This window comes from Lactuca sativa, chromosome 3 (genome assembly GCF_002870075.4).
Source record: "Lactuca sativa cultivar Salinas chromosome 3, Lsat_Salinas_v11, whole genome shotgun sequence".
NCBI lineage: Eukaryota > Viridiplantae > Streptophyta > Magnoliopsida > Asterales > Asteraceae > Lactuca > Lactuca sativa.
This window is the reverse complement of record NC_056625.2, coordinates 73,523,837-73,548,141: the sequence shown is the minus strand read 5'-3', so window position 1 is coordinate 73,548,141 and position 24,305 is coordinate 73,523,837. Positions and strand designations below refer to the sequence as shown.

At 32.1% G+C, this 24,305-nt stretch overlaps 4 protein-coding genes and 1 long non-coding RNA gene across 11 annotated transcripts; 1 reads left to right on the top strand and 4 right to left on the bottom strand.

Moving 5' to 3' along the window:
• Positions 1 to 2,209: 2,209 nt before the first annotated feature.
• Positions 2,210 to 3,415, bottom strand: LOC111879120 (transmembrane emp24 domain-containing protein p24delta9-like). The gene is made up of 4 exons (XM_023875596.3): positions 3,145 to 3,415; positions 2,748 to 2,957; positions 2,567 to 2,643; positions 2,210 to 2,480 (listed from the first exon to the last, which is right to left on the bottom strand). Exons 1-4 carry the CDS (start codon positions 3,346 to 3,348, stop codon positions 2,336 to 2,338), a joined length of 636 nt encoding a protein of 211 aa, XP_023731364.1. The 5' UTR covers positions 3,349 to 3,415; the 3' UTR covers positions 2,210 to 2,335.
• Positions 3,416 to 5,007: 1,592 nt separating this feature from the next.
• On the top strand, positions 5,008 to 5,721 carry LOC111879080 (uncharacterized). Its single transcript, XR_002846005.2, has 2 exons — positions 5,008 to 5,314; positions 5,384 to 5,721. It is a non-coding gene; the product is annotated as an uncharacterized LOC111879080 (long non-coding RNA).
• Positions 5,722 to 7,418: 1,697 nt separating this feature from the next.
• On the bottom strand, positions 7,419 to 9,035 carry LOC111879040 (transmembrane emp24 domain-containing protein p24delta9). The gene is made up of 4 exons (XM_023875510.3): positions 8,667 to 9,035; positions 8,142 to 8,351; positions 7,938 to 8,014; positions 7,419 to 7,673 (listed from the first exon to the last, which is right to left on the bottom strand). Exons 1-4 carry the CDS (start codon positions 8,868 to 8,870, stop codon positions 7,529 to 7,531), a joined length of 636 nt encoding a protein of 211 aa, XP_023731278.1. The 5' UTR covers positions 8,871 to 9,035; the 3' UTR covers positions 7,419 to 7,528.
• A 483-nt stretch (positions 9,036 to 9,518) lies between these two features.
• On the bottom strand, positions 9,519 to 11,780 carry LOC111879053 (fructose-bisphosphate aldolase-lysine N-methyltransferase, chloroplastic). The gene is made up of 6 exons (XM_023875529.3): positions 11,254 to 11,780; positions 11,097 to 11,125; positions 10,781 to 10,992; positions 10,563 to 10,685; positions 10,063 to 10,467; positions 9,519 to 9,916 (listed from the first exon to the last, which is right to left on the bottom strand). The coding sequence occupies exons 1-6, from the start codon at positions 11,712 to 11,714 to the stop codon at positions 9,704 to 9,706; spliced, it is 1,443 nt and encodes a 480-aa protein (XP_023731297.1). The 5' UTR covers positions 11,715 to 11,780; the 3' UTR covers positions 9,519 to 9,703.
• A 1,749-nt stretch (positions 11,781 to 13,529) lies between these two features.
• Positions 13,530 to 17,932, bottom strand: LOC111879042 (phosphate transporter PHO1 homolog 10). Of its 7 annotated transcripts, none has more exons than XM_023875515.3 (13): positions 17,781 to 17,932; positions 16,438 to 17,016; positions 16,246 to 16,314; positions 15,902 to 16,139; positions 15,756 to 15,804; positions 15,613 to 15,684; positions 15,415 to 15,544; positions 15,218 to 15,338; positions 14,763 to 15,126; positions 14,498 to 14,689; positions 14,151 to 14,429; positions 13,927 to 14,063; positions 13,530 to 13,824 (listed from the first exon to the last, which is right to left on the bottom strand). In XM_023875515.3, exons 2-13 carry the CDS (start codon positions 16,994 to 16,996, stop codon positions 13,713 to 13,715), a joined length of 2,322 nt encoding a protein of 773 aa, XP_023731283.1. In that variant the 5' UTR covers positions 16,997 to 17,016; positions 17,781 to 17,932; the 3' UTR covers positions 13,530 to 13,712. The 7 variants fall into 7 exon arrangements, with proteins under 7 accessions (XP_023731283.1, XP_023731284.1, XP_023731281.1 ...); XM_023875516.3 differs by having other exon boundaries at positions 16,438 to 17,013; positions 17,781 to 17,926; XM_023875513.3 differs by having other exon boundaries at positions 16,438 to 17,033; positions 17,725 to 17,903.
• Positions 17,933 to 24,305: the final 6,373 nt, after the last annotated feature.

The following is a 24,305-nucleotide window of genomic DNA, read 5'->3' as shown; positions in this document are numbered from 1 at the left end:
CACTCTTTAAACCTCGCAAACACTCAAGAGCAAGGTAATATCGATTATGGTTTCTCTCAGCCGTCAAAGGGGTGGTAAAGGACTGGAGGAAGGGACTTAAGGCCCTTTAAATAGGGTGCAAACCCTAAAAATTAGGGTTTCATCTCCCAGCTCCTACTCGTCGAGTCCGGGTCCTCCGACTTGTCGAGTAGATCCGTAATCTACGTGGGCTAACCCGCCTCTACACGACGAGTTGGGGGCAACCAACTCGTCAAGTAGGTCCATAAATATGTCATATAATGCTTAAAACTTGTACCTGGGAGTCGGGGTGTTACAAAGGCCTTTACTCGATCCAATTCTTGTCCACAATCCCGAAATAAGAAACTTTTCGAAACAAGATGTTACAATAAACACATAATATAAAATATGTACATATGCATCATGTGAGGAACCCACATTAATTTTGTTTTACAGATGACCAAATAAAATCAAAGCCAACAATTTGTTAGTCACTAATAAGCTTAACCCGTTTGTTTTAAATACATTAATACTATTGGCCATTATAAGTAAAACCGTTTTTTGGTGACGTCTCCGACAACCAAGGCACCTCCAACGATATCTTTGGTCATCTTCTCCAACCAATATGATTTTCCCGATAAGTTTATCAGGATCAGAAGATCAAGTTTTTGAAGCTTGAGATTTGTGTTTCAACGTCAAATTGATTTAGAAAAGGTTTTTAATTGATTCAATAGTTTTTTTTTTTTTACATTAATTTTCAAAAACTAGATGGAACATATTTTGGAGATGAATAAAAATTCTGTAAATTAACTTGAAATGATTTATAAAAACCAAATTGGTTTTGTCTGGTACATGCAAGTTGTTACCTGAAGGCTTCTAGTCCAACAATATTTGGTGATGTTTCCCTCTTTGAGGTTGAGGGTCCAAACACTTCCGTGTACATAGATAAAATCAGGAGTTAGATTAAAAGTAGATTAGATTTGCTTCTTAAAAAAATAAAATAAATAAAATAAAATAAAAAATGCAAGGTGTTGCCCTCTTTGATTTCCTTTTTAGGATGATTTTAATTGTATTCTCATGCCAAGTTGAAGGTAGACCTGGAAATGGAGCGGGTTTGGAGCGAATCGACATTGATCCAAACTCTTTTAACAAATTTCAAAATCCGATCCAAACCCGCTCCGTAACCTGCAGGGTTTTGAATAATCAAACTCGTACCCTTATCCACCGAATCAACAAATATCCAAACCCGCCCCGTAACTCGTAGGTTTTTTGAATAATCAAACACATTTACTTAAATCATAAAATCACATTTATTAAAATAAAACTAAGTTTTGATTTAGAAAACACATTATGTACTCGAGGACTTTCTATTGGAATTAAAATCATTATTTTAGTTACTTCCGATTGGTTTTGATCGTCAATTGCATTAATAGAGAATAGTAATTACAAACTTTCTTCCGGTTGATAAATGACCTTATTGATTTATAAATGAAATTAGTAATTACATGATGAAATATAAATGAAATGAAATGATGACTCTTGGGAGAAGACCGGAAGTCTTGAAGCTGAGCCCTCGAGTCCTATGTAAAAACAATTTAATCTTTGGCCTTTTCTCTTTGGACTTCTGATTGGAATTTAATGTAAACTTTAGACAATATAAAATATAAATTTATATTTCTAAAATTTATATGGGACGGGTTATAAACGGAGTGGATCGGTGATGATCCATACCCGACCCTTTTAATAAAATAGTTAGCGGGTATATGTCGTTAACGGGTAAACAGATCAAAAACTATACTCCAAACTCATATAATTGTTAAGGGTTTGGATCGGATCAGGGTCAAAACTCGCTCCATTGACAGACCTAGTTGAAGGTTTCATCAAGAACAAATATGATGAAAATAGGAAGGAACCATCCTATCGAAAAACATGTTTTTCGGGTCCAGAAACAATGCAAGTTCAAGAAATATAAAAACATGTTCAACCAAAAAATCGAAATATAGATATTCTTTGTCAGCGAACCGGAAAATTGATTTTGGCCAAAAAAAAATGACGAGAGATCTTAGAGTCACCAAAAACCAACTAAACTTTCAATAACCGAACACAACTAAAAAATAACCAAACACAATTATATATTTTTGACAGAATTAAGAGAGTTTAATGGTAATTCGGATGAAAAACTTTGATGACTAAATGTATGTACCCGACAAAATACGCCATAATGCCATCTAAGTTTTATATATTTTTTCTTTAAACTTTCATCATCCATGTTGTGAACAAAACCCATACATGATACCCGAACCCAACATTCTCAAAATATTTTATTTAAAAAAAAAAATCAAATAATCTTCCTCTTTTCAAAAAACGTCTTCAAGTGCCATAGCTGCAATCCTGCAACAGACAAACACATAAACAACGAAACCAAACTGAACGAACCCAACTTAGTGTTCGTCTTCCTGTTTAGCTCTTCCATTTCTCGTTCTCTGTAACAATCACACCATACAATACCCACATTACAATTTATAAACACACAATTCATTCGTATAACCATTTTCATCAACCAATTAACCTTTTCCGAAGATACAACATCTCCTCATGAATCCCAGCAACCATCTCCTCAATTTTCTTTAGTTCTAATTGCATCGCCTGCAAATTGAAGCGCATACAAAAAGATCTATCATTTATCGAAGCTAAGTATGTATATAATTGCAACTGTTTCTATGAGTATGGACGAAAAATTAGATACTTACATCTACTGAACCTTTCTTCGCGACATTAGACCAACCTTTAGCAGCCACACCGGATCTCCAATTGAATTCCACAGAGATGTTAACGGCCGGTTGGTGATCAATGGCGGAGAAGCAAACTAAATGATCGCCATCTTCAACAACGCGAAGCGCGAATTCTCCTGATTCTACCGCTTCCGCATAGTGTTGGCGGTTTCCGTTCTCGGAAAACAACTGGATTTAGAAGATTCAAATAAACCCCAACTCAATTTGCAAAATGAAGATTTCGTATCAAGTTAACCACAGTCGATAACATGATAGAGATCAAAAGATGTATTCATCTCATGCAGATAATAACGATTAAACAAAATTTCAGTTACGAATTCATGGAATTAAAAATGGAAAGCTGTTTCGGATTTACCCTGACAGTGATCTTGTGATGTTCAGGCAATGGAATTCCTTCATTTGGATTAACAATGGAGTAATGACCGACTGTCATGGAATTGATTTTGATGTCTTCTCCTATGCATTTTGTGTGACCCGATTCGAGCTCGAAACGGATTGAATGAGCAATGATGGATAGAAATGCTAAAGCTAGGATGAAGATGGCGAGCCCAAGCTCCATTGTTGAGCGAGCTCTATTTGGATTTTGGGGAAGACGAATTAGAATGTAGGGATTATGAAAATTTTGAAATGAGAAAAACGTCAATGGCATTTCCTTCTCATTAATGCTCTTGTTTATTGAATTTAATTATTTACCATATTTTGTATCTATATGAAAAAATATTTAATAAACAAGTCCACCTAATTTTCATTTAATTTTTATTTTGGTCAATAGATTTCAGATTTTGTTAATCATACCACAGACTTTTTCGATGTGTAGAAAAACACCCGAAATCTTAAAGCCGATAATTGTATTGATTTTAAGGTTAATTGAATCAAATATTAATAAAAAATGCCAAAATGGAGAAAAAAGGTTTGCATTTTTTATTTCTGTTTAAAATTCATAACTTTAGTGCAAATCCAATAATGGAAAGACTTGCTTTGGACAAAATAAATTGGATGCACTGTTAGTGATAATCACTAACAAAGTTGGCATATGAGGTCGAAGGGTGTGGGTATGTAAATGTTACGATTTGTCAACTCAGTCGTGACAAACACTACGAAGGGTGTGGTTCCTCACTCTCTCTCTCTCTCTCTCTCTCTCTCTCTCTCTCTCTTATGTGGCAAAGATAATAGTAAAATAAGGTGAAGAGTCTTTGTCACAATAGAACCATGGCATGACACCCTTCAACCTAAAATTTCATGTCAGGGTAATATACATGTTTATATCTTATTTGATTCATTGTGTTTAATCAATATTTAGTTATTGTTTAAACATAGCTTATGGCTACACCCTAATACCAAAATTATAAGTGGTTACTATGCAGGGCCGGCTCAAGTGTTTACCAAACTAAGCAAAGACTTAGGGCCCCAAATTCTAAAGGGCCTCAAATTTTAAATCTTATTCGTTAATTCTAGTAAAAACTCGATCATTCGATTATTACAAATGTCTGAGGGAAGCGGTGATTCGATTTCCAAAGAAAGGTAGAAAAAACACGTAGAAAAAACGCAACCTTCTGTTAATTGATCGGTTCAAGTGTTCTTCTAAGTCCTGTTCTTCTTCCTTCTCGGATCGGCGACTTCTTCTCCTGTCCTTTACTCCTCCGGTCTCTAATATTAAATATAGTCTGAAAGTGAAACAAAGAAACACAACAGCCTTCTCTATTCTTTCTTCCGTTCTCTAATTCAGAGATTGTGATTCTCCACTGTTCAGAGGCATCAAAAGGACAAGACTGATGGTTTACTAAAAGTATTCCAATTCCATTATCTGATAATCTGATTAATGATTATCTTACACTTCTAGTTCTAGTTTTGAGTTTTCTTATTTTCCAATTTCCATTATCTATTCTAACGTGCTGTATAATTAACAGTTCATGTCTTTTTAACCTACAATTATAATGATTTTTATGAGTTTGGATTATAGAATTAGTCTATCTATATGCTTTTATGGTATACTATTTAACGAGGTAATCAAAAGCTTCTAAAAGTCTATAAGTCATATTGATTATAAGCTAGAATCATAACTCAATCACATCCAAATTTAACTGGATGCCTTTTGAACTCGTGTACCAAATAGAAGATAGATAATAGTTAGTATCAATAGGGGCAAGGACACATCATCTTGACCATTATAATAGAATGTCAAGCAACTGTCGGTTAAAAAAATAAGGGCTCGTTTGATTTCCTTTCTAACTGGATCCAAAGTAAGGACCCGGTCCTCAGTCCAAAATAGCTTGTTTGTTTTTCCCTTCTCCATCCTTGGACTCGGTCCAAATGAAGGACTCGGTCCCTAATTTTGTGATGATTCGGTCCTTCATTGAAACTCTCATGACTGGGTCTATCTCCTTTATGCTCTTTGCCGTTTCCCTTGACATATCGTTCTTCCCTTACATATCGCTCAAGAACCCTTCTCTCACGTGGTTTCAACTCTCTCCCAAATCGGTTCCCCTCATCAATTTCAACTAACAGGCGTCTCTTTTTCGTTCAAGGTAGCATTTTATCTGCCATATTATTCGATATTTTGATTGTCTGATTATGTTTCATATATGTGAGTAAAGGAATATGGGATCAAGAAATCCTAGCATTAAGAGATCATTATCAAGCAAAACATTAAAGCTGATCTAGATTGGTTGATTAAGGAACCTGTTTAGCTGCTGATTTATCTACTTGGGGTTTAAAGGATGGAACAATTTTGATGATCTATAATAACGAAGACAAATTGTTGGCATGCTCTCCACAGATAAGAACAATTGACTACACTGATGATTTAGTAGATCTTAATAATGTTTTATTAGCCTGTCTTATGTGATTGATTATTGTGTATTGCTTATAAATATAAAATTTTGATTGCTTTTAAATGATTATGGTTTTCATTTTCAGAGGTTTTAACTTGCAACATACTATTGTTCATTATCTACAGTTTTGTTTCAATTGTATGATTACATGAGTATTTTGAAGTATTGAAATTTGATAGTAAAATTTTAACTAAGAAAAGCTAATACAAGTGTTGGCGAGTCAATGCATAGCTTTATTTCTCAGATAAATGATAAGGTGTATTTTGATGTTTTTATCATTACATTCCACTTTTATTTGATAAGGTGTATTTTGATGTTTTTATCATTACATTCCACTTTTATTTTTAATTTTGTATTTATGGTTACAACTCTCAAGTAAATGAAACTATATCGCTATTAATACTGGTTATGGAGTTTGATGTTAATTCCAATATGTATTGTGTTTTAGATGCTACAAGGGTAAAATAGTTATTTTGCACAATCAGTTAGATGCAAAAATCAAACAACAAATTTCAGTCAAAGGTAACTCAGTCAGAACTTCCAACTCAGTCAGCTTCTAACTCAGTCAGCTCTAACCCAATTAGCCACTATCAAACGACCCCTAACTCTGTTTATAAACTTTTTAGTTTATTATTGCCGGTCCTAAATCCGGATAAATGATGAAAGTTTATAACATTAAGTATAGTAAATGCCAAAGGGCCCTAAATTTTTTGTTTGCTTAGAGCCCTCAAAATGGTTGAGTCGCCCCTGCTACTATGCTCCCATGTGAATACCATTAGAAAGGAGCTATTAGTGAAGTTGTGTAATTTATAGGAGGATTGAGTTTAGATTGATATATTTGTTTCATGTTATTGGTGAAATTTTGTAATTTATCGGAGGATTGAGTTTAAATTGATATCATGTAAGGGTTTTAGAATATCACCATACAAGTGAATAAACAATTTTTCATAGACAATATAAAGATTATAATGTATAATAAAATAGGAATCAATAAATTTTTATTATGTATTTAATGCTAAAATGTATAGATAAGGCTATGGAAAGTGGTACAACACCTCCACAATTGTTGAGGTGTGTTCGGCACCAGGGTCGGCTCTATGCTTTACAAAAGTAAGCAAGGGCTTAGGGCCCCCAATTCTAAAGGGCCTCCAATTTTAAAACTTATTATGTTAATTATATCTATATATATACATATTTCCTGGGTTGCAAAGACAAGTTGGAGCTTGGCCTAGTGGTAAAAGTGGTGGTTTAGCAAACCAAGGGTCTTAGGTTCGAATCTATTTGCTTTCCTAAAGGGCCCCAATTTTTTTGTTTTCTTAGAGCCTCTAAAATGGTTGAGCCGCCCTTGTTCGGCACAAACACCACCCTTTGGCCTCAACATGGGTGTTTGGCAACCTCTCGTGGCAATGCCTACATATGAGAGTAAAAGTTCAAAAACAATATTTGTTCATATTTTTCTCTTTTCAATAACTAAAAAAATGAATTTGAAAATGCCATGGTGACCTATCTTCTTTAAATGGTAAGAAGTTAGTGTTATGTAACAAAAATGAAATGGCGCCTACATGGTAATAAAAACAGTATGACAAGTATGACACCACTTCCTCTAACATATAAATTTAGTTGTATTAAACTCCAATGTTGGTATCGAGGGTAGATCATATTTTTGTGACAATTTTTGATAAAGATCCTAAGACCTATTAACGATGACACTTCACTTTGCATTGAAATAATCAGTTATGTAATGACCCATGTAATAGATTTTCAAACTTGAAAAGGAATAGGTTTATATATAAGCCAATGAAGCTTATAGAACCGAGTCACATTGTATTTGGACTGGTTTTCATAAATTTATATATGTTTAATTCAACTTTACACCCATGACATGACATGATGACAAGAGTAGAATAATCAAATAATCTTCTTTTTCTCGAAAAATGACTTAAGATGCCATACTTGTATTCCCGCCACAGACAAGCAAATAAACAACGAAACCAAACCCAAATAACCCATTATCGAGTTTGTATGCCTCATTAACTCTTGCATATCTTCTTCTCTGTCAAAATCGTACAACACATGTATGTATCATGAGTTTCACTTCAAATTCTATAATGTAATATTATAATAACATATTTTGATAATATTTCGTTACAAAAATATCACTACACTATCAATTATATTTTATAAATTGATGTTTAAAGCATATAATTATGCATCCAATCACGTTGAAGATAAATCTTATTCAAAATGATACAATTTTGCAGAAGACCATTCAAAACCTGTATATGAGAGTAAAAGTCCAAACATTTTATTAACCAACCTGTCTCGAAAGTCAAACATCTCCTCCATAATCACAGAAATTGTGTCCTCCATTTTCTTCAGCTCTAATTCCATCGTCTGTTCATTAAACAAAACCGATCATTATATCCAATCAATCTATATAAGAATACATGTTGCAAATTCTGTATGAATGAGTCAATCTCATAGAATAAAAATGTATTTTTATAAAGAAAAAGATACTTACATCTACAGTCTCTTTCTTGGCGACATTAGACCAACCTGTAGCAGCAATCCCAGACCTCCAATTTAACTCCACAGTCGTGTTTAGAATTGGCTCGTGAGCGTCGGTCAAAAAGCAAAGCAGATGCTTCCCATTTTCTTCAACCTGAAGCGTGAATTGTCCTGATTCTATTAATTCCCCATGATGAAGTCGCTTTTCCTTTGGTGTAAACAGCTGCATTTGCAAACAGCACTTATAATTGTGAATCGTCAACACATCTTTAAATCAATCATGAGAAAAAGCAAAACCTAATTCACCAAGCTTTCAAACGAATGGTTAGGGATTAGGATACGACACGGGTTTTGATTTTTGAACCCGAATTGAAATCAGAGTTCAACAGGAAGCGAATCCGATGCAATAGGAATAAATAATCAAATCAAAGCTACAGAATCGTGATAGGAGAAGTTGAATCATGGATCAGAAAGATCAAAACATCAAACGAGGTTGCAGAAGGACGAAATTGAAACTCGGAGGTTGTTTGAAATTTACCGCGACACTGATCTTGTGATGTTCAGGCAAGGGATGTCCTTCGTTTGGATTAACAACGGAGTACTCAGCGACTGTCATAGAATTGATTTTGAGTTCATCGTGTATGCATTTTGCCACACCTGATTCGATCTGGAAACGGACTGATTGAGCGATGGTGGATAGAAGTGGTAGGGTTAGGATGAAGACAGCGAGTCTAAGCTCCATGGTTAATTAAGCAAGCTGTTTGGACTTTGGATTTGGGAGAGATGAATCACAACTCAGAAGTTGGGTTTTAGGGTCTCATACATGGATTATCGATGGAGAAATTGGAGAAGAAAGAAGTTTTGAAAAATATAAACAGGCGCCAATGGCATTTCCTTTTCATTTATGTTTGTTAAAACAGCACATTTATAGAAATAAACTTGAAACTTGACAGAAATTTATTGAAAACGATTAAAAAAACGATTATAGACAAATCAATTAAACAAGTTTTTGTCTCAAATGTATTTTTTTTTTTTTTTTTTTTTTGTAAATTGTTAAATAAATTTTTATTTGAGAATGTCTGTGAAGATATATATTTTTAAATTAAAAAGACTATATAAAATATATACCTAAGGTTAATAATATGGCATGTCATTGTTATTGTGTGTCCATGTTTTTTCGGAATTCAAGATATAAAATAGCAAGTCATTGTTATTGTATGCATGTATGCAGAGGCAGTTTGTTATTGAAAGAATTATTATGAAATTGCTATTATAAAGAACAATTAAATGAATATATTGTATCAATTACTAAGAGTAAAATCAATATAATATTTATAATAGGTATATAATGAATATCTTTTACATAAATACGGAGTATATGATTAGATGATTAGAAGTTAGAACCTTCAACTTAAATATATAAGCTCTAACTGATAAATTGAAACTTTGATCGAGTTTAACTCTTTTTTTTATACAAATGCGATTATTATAAACCCGTATAACTAACAGAAATTTCGATGAAATAAAAGTTATACATTCCTCCGAATTTATAAATAATATTCCAATCTAAACAACTCATTTTGGCTCCCAAAAAATTATGTCTCCTTGTTCTCCAACTAAACCAAGATCTCTAAGCCTCCTTTCTTGATAATATTCATATTCATCCAACTCCTTTTCCCTCTCTTCGAAAATCCCATCTATATGTCCCAACACCTTCTTCTCTCCCTCTCGTATCGCGATCGCAATCTCAACCCTCCGATTAATATCCCCTCCCTTCAACTTTTCATCCTGCAAACCAAAATTCCAATAAGTGACCGTGACAGTAACAGCGACAGTCTGACATGACAGAAAGTGTTACCGACAATGACAATGACAGTGACAGTGTGACATGACAGACAGTATCATTGATAGTGACAATGACAGTGACAGTGTACCTCTTCAATGGTGGTTCGATAGCTAGAAAGAGCAGAGCGGCAAGCGGTGCGTACAACTTGGCATATGACCTCCTCGTTGTCACGGCTAACAGGTAATTCAAGGTGGTCCCACACAGAGTTTCTAAAAATAGATTCAAGTAGGAAGGAATCGGTGCCACCAAGTGCTACAAGCCTTAAATAAGGTAGCATTTTTGGTGGAAGTGGTCTTCCTAAAGTGATGTCAAAATATTGAACTGCTTTTGTGCCATTAGTTTCAGCTATATCTAACTTATCATCAAAATAAGGGTCTGAATCCGAGATCTGTAGTGTTAAAGTGTATGTATTTCTGTCTACTGTCGATTCTATAAATCCATAGTCTAGTGCCAATTCCGCATTGCTTTTGTTCAAATCATATTGGATCAACACCTGCATAAATGCAACAAAAAGGATACAATTTGTTAAAAAAAATATGGGAAAACTTGATATAAACTTGAATTTTGAATGTAATAGGTTTGACTCACCTGTTGACCAGCTTTGACTGGTATAGGACTTCTCAAAGAGAATATTTGATCCCTGGAGAATAGGCCAGCCCCTTTGATCTCATATGCATAATCTTCTTTGGTTATACTAGGGCTATGATTGATCTGACATTCATTTATATATACTTCAGGAAAGAAAGCGTTGAAGGGCATTTTCGGAAATTAACCATATTGTGAAAAAGAACAGTTTTAGAGCTTACCAAGTCTGCTATTGGAATCAAGACAAGATTTTGACCACGAAGTCGTGAGAATGCTCTTGATCTGAGTATCCCAAAAGCCCAGATGAAATCATCTAGTGTAATTGGAGAAGGGAAAAGTTTTGTGTTTGGAAGAATCACTTGCTCTTGGACTTGAAGAAACTCATTCTTCACATACTCTTTGACACTCAATGTTGTGCTCAATAGTTGGGTTCCTGAGAAAACTCATTCTAATCAAGATTTATCTTTGGTTAAGTAGTAAGAAGTGATTATAAAGTATATGGAGAGCTGAATAAAGCTATAACATAATTTAACCAACCTTCAATCTCACTGAGCTCCTCTTCTGACCTGTTCTGGAAAAGCATCAGAAAATCAGCAACTTATCAGTTATCATCAACAAAGTACTTCCGAATGCAAAGTGGAAGAAAATCCCCAAAATTCAGAAAACAACTAGAGAAAGAAAAAGGTAGACTCACCAGAAGATTGTGGAATCAGTAGACTCAGGAAGAATATTAATGTAATTTCTCCAAGGAGAATAGTCATCATCTTCTCTCAGCTTCTCCTTAATCAGAAACAGAGCGACCGAAATCCATGGCTTTAATCCATCACACACCCTTCCGATTTCAGAAGCTGAAACTGTATCTGGATTAATCCAAAACTTCTTCGGGACCTCCAGAACGACTTCATTTCGACCTATGTCTCTCTGAGCAACCAATCCTAGACCTTCCGCGACGATTCCGGGCTTCGCTGGAGAGTTGGAGGATACTACCTTTTCGTCACTTAGCCATTTCCAAAATGTCTGGACCGCCGGAGGAAGTGGTGGAGGCGGTGCTGCGTTGCATTTGACGGTGAACCGTTTGTTGTAATGGAGAAGTAGTGATTTGGATCTGAAACTGAGAGGGTTTGGAGTAGAGAAGGTAGGGAGGAAAGTAGCCATGGCTGGCTCTCCTGTTCTCGTTATTGGTGGTTAAAAAGTGATGCACTTATCCTTCCCGAGAACTTGTTTATGTTTATGTTTATCAGTTTATGTTGGTTTAAGTCTTTAAGATCATCGTTAATAAAATATTGTTTATCAATTTATCAATCGGAAGTTTTTGCAAATCAATAATATAGTGTATAGAATATTTTCTATTATTAGAGATAGATTTTTAGGTCAATATTATCTTAACTGTTTTTGATTTTTATGAGTGGTTTATTTTAAGAATTTTGTATTTGTTATAATGGATATTATATTTCTATTTATTCAATAATATTTTATTTTACATTTTAGATACAAATTATTGTTAAATTTTAATTATTTATTGACAAATTAATGTATTTTATTTTAATTTTCAATTTTTAAATATTAAATTTGTAATAATTATTATTGTTTTATTTTTTATAATTATATCGTTTTTATTTTCAAAAATAAGGAAAAATATATTTTAAAGATTTTTAATCTTAAATAACAAATCTAATTAGATTTATCTAACATCCCAAAATTTTCAACAAACTTAAACCTTTCAAAACTACATATTTACTAATAAAAGTGTTTACAAAATCATTGTTTTTAAAACATTATTTAAAATTAGAGTCTCCCAAGATCCAATCAATTGTAAACCAAGGATGTGTATGGTCACACATTCGCCTTGTCACAGTCCTCCAAAGTACCTGAAACCATAAACCAAATCTGTAAGCATGAAACTTAGTGAGTTCCCCCAAAATACCACCACACAAACAAATCACATGCACAAACACTCATACCTGACCCAATCAGTCTCGGCCTGGAATATCAGGCATGTCTACGATGGGCACAATCATCCTCGGGATGGAATACCCTCGTATCATAAGCATGTTTGATCCAATCAACCATCGGGTTAAAATACCAAAACATGTCGGGTTTAGTCAACCATCGGGTTGGAATACCCTTGACCTGTTGACTGATGTACAAAGCAATCCAGTCTCACCATATAGCATAACAAGCATGTTAGGTTCAATTAACTATCGGTTTGGAATACCCTCAGGCCCAATCAACCTCCAGGTCCAGTCATCCATCGAGATGGAATACCCCATGTTGGAATGTCAATATATATAACGGGTCCAGCCATCATCGGGATGGAATACCCTCGGCCCAATCAACCATCGGGTTAGAATGCCCCCGGTCTGTTGGCTTACGTACATAGCAATAAAGCCTCAACCACCCACAATTTTACAATATCATAGATGTCATATGTATATATATATATATATATATATATATATATATATATATATATATATATATATATATATATATATATATATATCCTTCAATTTTACAATATCATAGATGTCATATGCCAAAAAATTTTGTTATTTTCTTTTAAAGCAATGTTATTTTAATTGTCAAATCATCATTTATCACATGACATCATCATTTTAGAGAGACGATTTGCAATTTCATAGATATGGTCTATAAAATTGATGTTATTTTGGTGATTGAGCTATTTTTTGAATTTCTTGAAAAATAGTTCATTTTATCTTTTCTTTTCTCTTTATTAGTTATCCTTTATAGGTTTATTTATTTATTTTGCCGTGGTGATGCGAGGAAAAAAAATGATGAGAAAGTTCACAGATCACCGTTTTTATTTCATGTTTTGTAAATTAACTGATCTTATCTCTAATAATCATCTAGGCCCAGTACATAATACTATTTTTCAAACTTTAGACTAATGATGCCAATATAGATCAGATGATAGAAAAAATATAATTTTGTTACCACTACAAAATTATATTTGTGTGGAATATCCAATTTACTTTTTTCAAATGGTACTTTTCTTGAGCTACTATTAGTATATATTGTTAGTTTTGAATTTCGACCACACGTTTAAATCCAATATGATATCATTCATATTCATAAACCTCTACAAAATTTCACAGGTAAAAAAGATTATTAATTTTGTTGAAAGACGAAATTTCAGTCATCCTTGTCATCTTCCTCATCTTCTTCTTCATAGTAACTAAAAGGAAGTGGGACAGATTTAAACGCTCTATACTTTCCCACATTGTTCAAATGCTCATTCTCCAATCTGCCCACACATAAATCACATCATCACTCATCATATCTATAAATCTATATATCTATATCTATACATACAAACTTAGCGAATGGAATAATATTTTGTACATACCTGAAAAACATCCACACCCCTCGCCTGAATATTTCTAAACAGGAAAAAAGACTTGATATAGCAGTTCCTTTGAGGTAATGTAGGTTAAATTTCAATATCAATTGAAGCCACGTAAGCCTCAACATAACATCCAACACCTGTAACACAATAATTATAAGAAAAACGGAGACAAACAACAACTAATGATAAGGATTAAGGAAAAATTAGGACTTTTGTTTTTATACCATTACTACAAAGTAGACACTTGTATGCCTTACTGAAAGCTTATCTCTAAGGAACAAGTTGTTTGACTTCCTTTGTAAAAGTCCCCAATCCACAACTATATCCCAATACGTGTTGAACATAATTGAAGCGATTGAAGTCATAAGAGCCAAAACCTTCCATGTCTTCTTCATCTTCAATTCAAACACAGTTCTAAATACCACTGCAATAATCGTCAACAAATATCTCGAACCATTTATCAAATGCACCCAATCTTTTTCTTCAACCAATCTCCGAACACACTACAATCACGACACACAAAAATTAATATCCTAAAATCGTTTATATATATCATTTTATTATTAATCACCTGGAGGAATCGAATCCAATATGGTATAATCGCTACAATAATGTAGAACACGTTGTAGAGATCCATCGTATGACATTTTTGCTCCTTTTGATACCATCTCATACCATAGTAGCATATGTAAAATTCTAAACACCTCATCGCTTGAATCTGACTAGTCAACTGATCTGCTAAAAAAAAGTCTGCAAGTGAAACCTGAAATCATACAAAAAAATAAATAAAATTAATCTGTGTGTAAGTTGGAAGATTGTTTACTTTTAATATATACCTTGTAGAGAGGAGCGCAAATGCAATGGAAAAGAGATTTGATGAGAAAGAAACGACTGGATTTGTACAAGATATTGAAAGGGCAAAAGAATATGAGAAGAAGTAGAATGAGTAAGATTAATGGAATTAATTCTACGTATTTTTCATATATGGAGTGAACAGAATCGAGTTTCATGTGAACATGAAGAAGAAAGGTGGAGAGTGTGACAACTGTAACACCAGTGCTGACTAGAAACACATCTTGGTAGCTTAATTCGGTTCCTTGCTTGAATCCGAATATAAACGGGTAGTTGATTCTGCAACGCTTCCAGAAATATATATTTGCAGCGTATAAAAGCATGTGTAGGATTATATACGCATATAAACTGCAACCAAAATCAACAATTCGTTAATTCTTTGTAGATAATAATAATAAGAATTAGTTGATTACAATTTTCATGATTAAATTTAAATCACCTGTAAAGAGGGAAAACATTTTCCATGTACATGGTGTGCTCCTGTTTAGACATTACTTTCCTTGCTTGTATAAGTAATATGGCAGCAATCAGAAGTGCAATCGAGCAACCAGAAAAGAATCCTAAAAATTAAATAAAAACGTAAGCATGATGATATATTTTTTAGAATTTTAATTATTGGTTATTATATTTATGTACCTGAAAAAAATGTTACCCTGTGCTTTTCTTTCTTTCTTTTTGGTCTTAATAGTTTCATACCTTCTCTACGATTGGAGTTTGCAAAGTACTTTATGAAGGTGCCCTCTACACGATCCAGAAGAAGAGTAACCTAAAACATTTTTCTAAAAAAAATTACATTTTAGATTCCAAAAAGTCAAAGATTTTGTCAACACTAACCTCATCACAGCTCCCGATGTAAGAGTCATCCACAATTTTCATGTATGACCTTGCTGCCCTTCTTATTGCAATCTGCATATATACACAATAAGATGATTAGAAAATAGAAAAAAGTCAAAAAGAAAAGACCATAGTTTCCTGACCTTTTCATATTTCTTCATGATCTTTGAGAATGCTAGGATATTTACATAGCTGTTTTTCATTCATGAACAAAGAGAGAAAAGTCATGGCTCAATTTTCAATATATGGTTTTAAAGTTCATGATTATTTTATAATTTATATTCACGACCTGTAATGCTTGAGAAGATGAAGCTTGCGATAGAATTCAATAAACACAACTTTCATTCTGCCTTCTGCTTCTTTGAGCTCCTCTTTCTTAAACCTTAAATCTTTGTCTTTTGAGTCATTAAGAACACTTCTGATGGTTGACATTGGGCTTTCAAGGGTATTGTTGATCTTTACACGATCAAGAACATCCAAAAGATCTGATTTATGTTTATCAGATTTGGAATCAATATGTCTGTTTTCTGCAAAATAGAATCCCATCTTCAACTTCATGGAAAGATCATACTGAATAACATGCAATTATAAATTTATAATAATTATTATATGATTCAAAGTGAACTTTCTCACCACTAGGATTAGTGACACAAGAACTTCTCATTTGATTCCAATCATTCATCTCACTCTGTTGTTCCTCATCTACCAATTATGGACTCATCATACATAACAAAAGTTAGAACACAATAATTAACCTTTTGTGGACATTTATACATCTTACTTTTTTAAAGATTTAGGATATGGGATATGGGATATGGGATATACCTAGTGAAACTCTGCTTGGAGAATTTATATTTGAGGATTCTATGGAACCACTATCTGTAGAAATGATTCTCTGTATATGACATTTATTTATATCTGGTTGTTCCACTTTGATCCTTAATGCAATCAAAGCATTCATTTGCTTGTTTATTGAAGTTGCTTCTTCAATCACTTCCTCCACTTTATCCCTATAAAAGGTATTAACCTTGTTAAGCTCTTCATCAAGCTTCTCAAAGAATGTAACCTCACTTTGTCTTGGTGACATGAGAAAATTGGTGTTGTATACTTCTCTAGTATCATCTTGCCTCACAGTTTCAACAGCTATAACTTGGTCTTCAACATCATCTGTGCTTTCATCATCAGAGCTTGATCTTACATTTAGACCACTAAAAGGTCTGTATAGTGATAACCTCTGCTGTGAAATTCTAGAAGGTGTTTGAGGTTCTTCTTGTAGTTTACTTTGTTTGATTTCATGTAATATTCTTTTGAGTCCATTATAGTCCATGTAGGCTTCAATCCATTCTGGCACCTTTTGTTGCTTGAACTCCTTTCCAAACTTCATTTTTGAGTATCACTTTCCTTCTTAGAAAAAAGAAAACCTTCAAGTTATTCAACAAGTCAAAACTTGAAAGCATCAAATTTATGGAATTCCATCAAACAATCGAACAGGTAAAGGGTGCTTATTACAATTTACACACTGAACAGTCTTAAATAACAAAGCATTGATCTAGAACTTACAGAGAAAATGTGTGTTCTCTTGAACTGATTGATTTAGGTTACTATGTAACAGAAATCTAGGAAAGTATAATCCTAATTCTACCTATACAGTAACAATTGATATACCATGTGATGCATCAAAATTCAGGGGATATTCTATCTTAAATAAGATAAACCTTAATCACTATTAAATACTGATTAAAGTATAGATAGTAGCCCCTCGATTTCCAAAACATTAAAACAGTTCTATTTTGTGTTTTGATTCCAAAATAGGACCAAAACGAAATTCAAATACACAAGTGCTCAATGGATGAAAAAACTCATCTGTACAAATTTTTTACGCCAAAGTACACGAATACATGAGTTTCTGGAGGGAGGGAGCATCATTCAAGTTCTACATAAACCCTATCAACTCCAAAATAGAATTTTCTCGTATAATCATTACACAACCAAATTATGTAGTGAAAACACACATTAAAACAAATTTCAGCTGTATGAACACAAAATAAAGGCAAGTTAAACAAAAGTGTGCGTAGATTGCTAGAAAGGGATATAGATACATGATGAACTCACCAAAATCATAAACACATATAGAGAATTTGCAGCGAGAACTGAGAAGGGGAGAAAACCTTATCAGAGAGTGAAAGGAGGCGTCTCTGTGGTGTGAGCTGAATGTGAGAGAGGTGTCGTTATAGAGTTGAATGGCGATGGCGGTTTACTTGATTTCTTCAATTTTACCCCACGCCATGACTATTGACTGGCCTCTGAAAATCAGGTGTGCATGCTTAAATGGTGTTGACACGTATATTGAAGAGAAACAAAGGAAATAAATATATATACTCTGTTACTAATGACGTGAGCATTTTCTCATTCACCTATGAGAAAAGTGATTTATTTATTTATTTATCTTTAAGTTGCCCGGGTTTTTTCCATAAAAAAACCTTATTTACTTTCTGTCCAGACCAAAAACTTTTTTTTTTTCTTTCAAAGAGAATCCAAATTTTTACCAATAACTTGTTATTTTAGTTCAAAATTTTGTTCGTGAATTATTCGGCAAGAAAATCGTTTATGTTCATTTATGTGAACTCTTTACTAATAAAGTTTTTTTTCCAAGTTAATTGGTTTTTTTTCATAAAAAACCTGAGTTTTTTTACTTTGTTCCAAAACCCTTTTTTTCAAAAGAATCCAAATTTTACGAATAACTTATTATTTCAGTTTCTAACAGATAGAACCATAAAAACGAATCAAACATTCAACAATTTGATCGTGAATTATTCGATCGAAAGTCCATGTATATATACTTTGTTATTAATGATGTAAGCATCTTCTCATTGAGAAATGATATTTTCTAATAAAAAAATGGTATGTCTAAGTTAACGGGTTTTTTCCATTAAAAAAAAAAACTTAGATTTTTTTTCAAAAGAATCCAAATTTTACCTATAACTTTGTTATTTCAATCCCTAGCAGGTAGGGCTATAAACGAACTAAACATTCAACAATTTGTTCGTGAATTATTCGGTGAGAAATTTGTTTATCTAATTTATTTAATAAACAAACGAACATAAACAAAATATCTCGTATTCGTTTATTTAAATTCGTGAACACTCGTTTATGTTCATTTACGTTCATTCGATTAAGTTCATTCATTTACTTTATAAAAAATAAATTTTATATATATACAAATGTTTGTATATCTTTGTTCATTTAAGTTTATTTGCGTTTATTTAAGTTCACATCTATTTATTATTTTTTGTTCATTTAAGTTTGTTTTCATTGGCTTGTTTATGTTTTTTAATGTTCATTTATGTCTATTTAAGTTTATTATCTCCCTTCTCTCTATTTTAATAAAAGAATAGGTTTAATCTCATATTGACAAGTGTCATGCAATTAGAATCCTCATTAATGTTATATATCATTTATCATGTCACTTATCAACCTATTAATTATTCATTTCAAACTTCAAATTTTAAATTTCTCACTTTAACTTTATTAAATTAATAACTGATTCATTTTAAATTTCAAATTATAAAATTTCTTTCTTTAATTATATTAAATTAATAACATTAGATTAAAAAATTAAATAAAATTAATATAAATTATAAAATGATATAACTCCACGTATTTATTTAAATCAACGATTATAATTTTATATAACTAAAAAAATATCTCTTAAGTAATAATTTATTTAAAATAATTAATTAATAATTTTGCTTTTTAATACGAAAATTTAATTAATTTTATAACCGTGGTTATCACGGGTTATAAACTAGTTGTTTATATTCATTTATATTAATTTATGTTCGTTTATCAGTTAAACGAATGAACATAAACGAACATGAACACACAAATTTTTTTAACGAACGAACACGAACATAAAATTTTGTCCGTTTAATTGTTCGTGTTAGTTGTTTACCATTTGAAGTAAATTGAGTTTTTTTCCATAAAAGACATTACATATAGTATTTTTTTTCGTTTTACACCTTTTTTTCAAAAATAAACAAAACTTTAACATATTCATCATTATTTCACTAATAGGGCTTCGATAACCTAAAAGAATAATCGATTATAGAGCCAGGTTCAAATGTTTTTAGCAAGTATTGTGTGCCTAAATGCATCAATGAGAATTCAAGAAATAATAAACAATTAAATAAATCATTTAAGGGTATTCTGGACATTTTGTACTTTTTAATTAAGGAATCATTCAATTAAAATCCTGCAATTAAGGAAATAAAATCAATATTTTTTTTACCTAGTCTCTCTTGCATCGTGTATTATATTCAAGGAATCAATATTTTTCTGGTCCGGTAATCCACATACCCTTGCCCTCGGTTAGGGTTCTTTCCCCTTCCATCTTCAATTCTCAGTCGTCCTTCAAACTCTCTGATTCTGATTTCAAGTTCAGGTATCTGATATTGGATTCTGATTTCCAAAAACCAAACAACAATCAACACAACAGAAATGGTATATACACACACTCGATCGTCAATCGTTAATTGATATTTTCAAAGCTCGAAGATAAGTTCTTGATCGTTTTATTTCTCTTTCTGTTTTGATTTCTCAGGAATTGGTAAGTTGTGAAGAGAAATTCTGCATTGATTACAAAACCTCCAAAACATTGTTGTGGAGAAGCGGTCGTGCTGGTCGAAAGGTCCGATTAATTGAATCAGTCTTTGATTTCAATTGTTCTTTATTCTTCAAATCACAATCTAATCAAGTTGCATAAACAATTTTGTTTTTGTTTCTGTTTTTGTTACACATTGGTTGTGTATTTGTACTCTGATGAGGAAGCAGTTGAGCATAAGGGTGGTGGCGGTCGGAAAAGAGGTGGTGGTGTTGCATCCATGGCCAACAGGTGATCTTCTTCTTCATCTTATTTTGATTTGAATCCATATAAATTTGGATGTTTGGGTTTTCCTGAAAAAATTTATGATAATGGATGGGATATAACTCATGGTTGTTTGGATTTGTTTCTTGAATTCAAGAAACTGAATTGATAAGACTATCATAATTTTTTTGAAGAAACTGAAGAAGCACACCACGTGTTTGATAAAATGCATAGTTGAAATCTAGGTATTTGTAACAGGAAAACAAAAGATTATTTACCTCAATCCTGAAAATAGATTTTACATCCAATTGTTTTTTGATTTTGAAAATAGATTTTACAAATACAAATGCATCTTACATGTATTTTTTTTTTTGTGTCTCTATCTGTGTATGCTTTTGTAAATGCCCAAAATGAGACTAGATGAGCGTGAAGGTACATCTGATATAAACTACATCTTTGTAGTTATTAATTCAAGACACATATTTGTGTTAACATGATCTTTTCCTGCATTTATATTTCAAATGTTTTGTTCGTTGGGTATATTCTTGATAATACAAATTCTTTAATAATATTCAAAACCATTCTGCAAGAATAATTTATTCTGTAAGAATATTATTGTTGTATTCTGATAAAATTGTAGTTAATTAGTTATATGTTTAATGTGCAGTTGTTACAAGTGTATCACTACAAAATATTCAGCAATGAATTTGTGATAGAATGACTTGAACACCTTATGGGAAATGCTCCTTGTATAAAATCATTCTCATGCAATACAATTCTGACAGAATGTCAATCTCACAAAATGTCAATCTCATACAATGCTAGCATATTTTGAAGTGGCTTAGAGGTCAAACATATACAAGACATATAGAAACGAAACAATAAAGTGAATGAGGATTCTTTCAAGAATGCTGATTTTTTTTTGCAAAATATTTCAAGAATGAATGTAGTTTATGTTCATAGTTGAATTCGTTAAGAATGAATTTAATTACTTATTCTAGATTATGTATGAATTTGTATTTAGGTTCGGATGTATAAGAATATATTAGAATGTTTGTTATTTTCCAACATCTAATTCAAGAATTTTGTTTTTCTTCAATGATATTCTATTAGAGTAAACTTCTGAAAGAGCATCATTCTAACAAAATAATATTTTATTATAATAAAATTCTGAAAAAGCATCATTCTAACAAAAAAAATATTCTGACAGAATATAATCGGTAAAAATTGAAATTGAATTAATTAAAAAATTCAAATTTTTTTAAATTGGGAGAATTAATCATCCCTAAAAATCCGAAAATTTCCTTTTATAAATGTAGTTAATTGTCCAAAATACCCTTTTGCTAAAAATTGTGTTATTATATGGTATATGTTACCCCATTGTAATATCATACACTCTCAAGTCATGTTCATTGATTAATTTCATCCGTTGGTCCAGATCTGTGCATTCTGGCACATAATACTTAGTAAAAACAAAATAACTTAACCCATCGATTATAAAACCATATGTTATATTTATTCTTCTTCTTGTTCTTGTATACAATATTGCGACCCATGGAATGACTTCTTCCTCAAGTTAGAAACATAAACTTAATAAAAAACAATGAAATGAAATTAAATTATTATGAGGATGAAACCTCTCTATTTACCTTATGTCTCAAGGTTATTTTCACAACAACTAAGTATGTTTTCAAATGTTGTCTTAAAGTTATTTCACAAGGTCTAATGATATGTTTATTTTAACAATGTATTAGGACATTTTGCAAGTAAGTTGTTATTTTTTATCTTTAAACTCATTTTGTCTCAAGTATTTATCAATGTTTTACAATGAGCACTAATATATTTGACACTGTATGTATCAAGGATTTCAAACATAAGCTATTTTTAACATTTGTAACCATGAAGCCTTGCAGCAGCGGCTACGCTACGTCACCTTCACAACTCACAAGACACAGGGACAGTGTTCATACGTAAAGTTTGGTGTCACATCACACCTGTATGGGTGTCCCGTAATACCCATATTGGATGACTAAGATAAGTGATGAAAAAATTGTGACGACGTAACATTGAAATGGCGAAAACTTTTGAGATGGTGAAGTGACACGCCATGCCCTTATAGTGGGGAGTTATGAGTTATGACTTCGAGACTTGCTTCTTAGTTCTTAGTCAAAGCTTCTCACGTACATTTTCAAGGCCATATAAGGGGGAATTATAAGTTATGACTTTGACTCTTTGAGACTTGCATCTTAGTTCTTAGTCAAACCTTATCACGTACATTTTCGAATTTATCTCGGCCAAATGCCACATTTTAAGGAAGACCAACATTCACTTTTCTATTTTTCTTTTTTAAAGTTTAGCTTATTTAGTTTTAAATACATCTTAAATCATAGAAAAAAAAACTACGACTATTAGGAAGACGGTATTTAAATATTATGTGATATATATGTATACATAAATAACTCGATCTGTGTGTAATACATGCTATTATACAACTATAACTTTTGTTCCTAAATTTGTGATTTTCTTTTCTTGTTCTTATTCTACTTTTTTGTTTTATGTCGTTTGTATTATGATTAAATATAATCAAGCATCGTAATAACTAATAAGATTTTTTTGTCATGACTAAATCTAGTACGTACCCCCGACTGAAAGTCCTTGTCTTTTGTGTGCCGTACCTATTTCCTAGAATACTTCGAACGAAATCTTAGCCCGAAAGAAATTCCAAATTGTTATGGAATGGACCGTTGGTAAGACCCGAATGTTTGTATAGGAAGCATCTTTCACTTTTTGAGTGTCATACCATCTTTTCCTTCAGTTTTTTCCCTTCACTGAAATGCTGAAAAATTATCATCTTTCAGTACCTTTCACTACATTTTATTTTTTTATTTTTTAAAAAAATATACTTTATACAAATATTATACTCATTTTGTAGGGAATTAAATATAATGAATTTTGATATATTTTTTATAATTTTCTAGTAGTTATATAATTTAATAAATACTAAAAAATATACTTTATGTAAATATTATACTCATTTTGTAGGGAATTAAAAACTATAAATTTTGATATATTTTTTATAATTTCCTAGTATTTATATAATTTAAAAAATATTTAAAAAAAAAACTCTGACCAATCAAAGGAGGAAAGAGAATGCGGGGAGCATTCCCCTCACCCCCTTCCCACACCACCTTTCTTGCACCCTCGATGTAGTGTTCTGAGGTGCGGGATCGTTTCCTGTTGTCCCTTCCCGTTATGCTCCTTCCAGCCTAAGGGTGTTGGAAATACATCACAGGTAGGTGTTAGAGGTATACAATAATATTTTTTTTATCTAATTAGTTAAAAAAACAGTTAACAAATTCAATTTTTTTCTTCTACCATGTCTAATAAGAAAATACATAGTTTTGTTATCCCACGTGACGTAAGATATTTTTCCACCACTCAAGGTCTTTTTTAAGGAGATCAAAATGACATTTTTGAATTTTTTTTAGAATGACGACAATTTTGTAATTTTAGTTTTATAAAAACTTTTTGTCAACCATCCGACAAGATCTTGCTTGGAAAGTCTTCAAATCCTTGTATGAGCAATTATATATAACAAAGTGGTGGAAGATAATGACAAATCCAGTTACTAGTTTGGTTAAAATTCAATCCCTATTAAAAAACTGGATTATGTAATTTGGATAGTTGTAATCCCTTTTTTACAACCAACTAAAATTTTTAGAGTTCAAATGCATATACACACGAAAACTATTCTATAATGCATTGAATTCATTTCATCCACTAACTTTAAGATATTCCACATTAGCATCAAGGATGTCGAAGATTGAAT

Bases quoted from the DNA above. Each gene is read 5' to 3' on its own strand.
- LOC111879120 (XM_023875596.3), bottom strand. From the start codon at position 3,348: ATGGAGCTTGGGCTCGCCATCTTCATCCTAGCTTTAGCATTTCTATCC. The intron at 2,958-3,144 runs GTAAATCCGAAA...TTCTAAATCCAG, and splicing joins ATCACAAGATCACTGTCAGG to TTGTTTTCCGAGAACGGAAA. The intron at 2,644-2,747 runs GTAAGTATCTAA...TTCAATTTGCAG, and splicing joins CGAAGAAAGGTTCAGTAGAT to GCGATGCAATTAGAACTAAA.
- LOC111879040 (XM_023875510.3), bottom strand. From the start codon at position 8,870: ATGGAGCTTAGACTCGCTGTCTTCATCCTAACCCTACCACTTCTATCC. The intron at 8,352-8,666 runs GTAAATTTCAAA...TTGCAAATGCAG, and splicing joins ATCACAAGATCAGTGTCGCG to CTGTTTACACCAAAGGAAAA. The intron at 7,674-7,937 runs GTTGGTTAATAA...CGATTTTGACAG, and splicing joins ATGTTTGACTTTCGAGACAG to AGAAGAAGATATGCAAGAGT.
- LOC111879053 (XM_023875529.3), bottom strand. From the start codon at position 11,714: ATGGCTACTTTCCTCCCTACCTTCTCTACTCCAAACCCTCTCAGTTTC. The intron at 10,468-10,562 runs GTGAGTCAAACC...GCATTTATGCAG, and splicing joins CAGTCAAAGCTGGTCAACAG to GTGTTGATCCAATATGATTT. The intron at 9,917-10,062 runs GTACACTGTCAC...TTTGGTTTGCAG, and splicing joins ATCGAACCACCATTGAAGAG to GATGAAAAGTTGAAGGGAGG.
- LOC111879042 (XM_023875515.3), bottom strand. From the start codon at position 16,996: ATGAAGTTTGGAAAGGAGTTCAAGCAACAAAAGGTGCCAGAATGGATT. The intron at 15,805-15,901 runs GTCGTGAATATA...AATGAAAAACAG, and splicing joins CATCTTCTCAAGCATTACAG to CTATGTAAATATCCTAGCAT. The intron at 13,825-13,926 runs GTATGTACAAAA...ATGTGTGGGCAG, and splicing joins GGGGTGTGGATGTTTTTCAG to ATTGGAGAATGAGCATTTGA.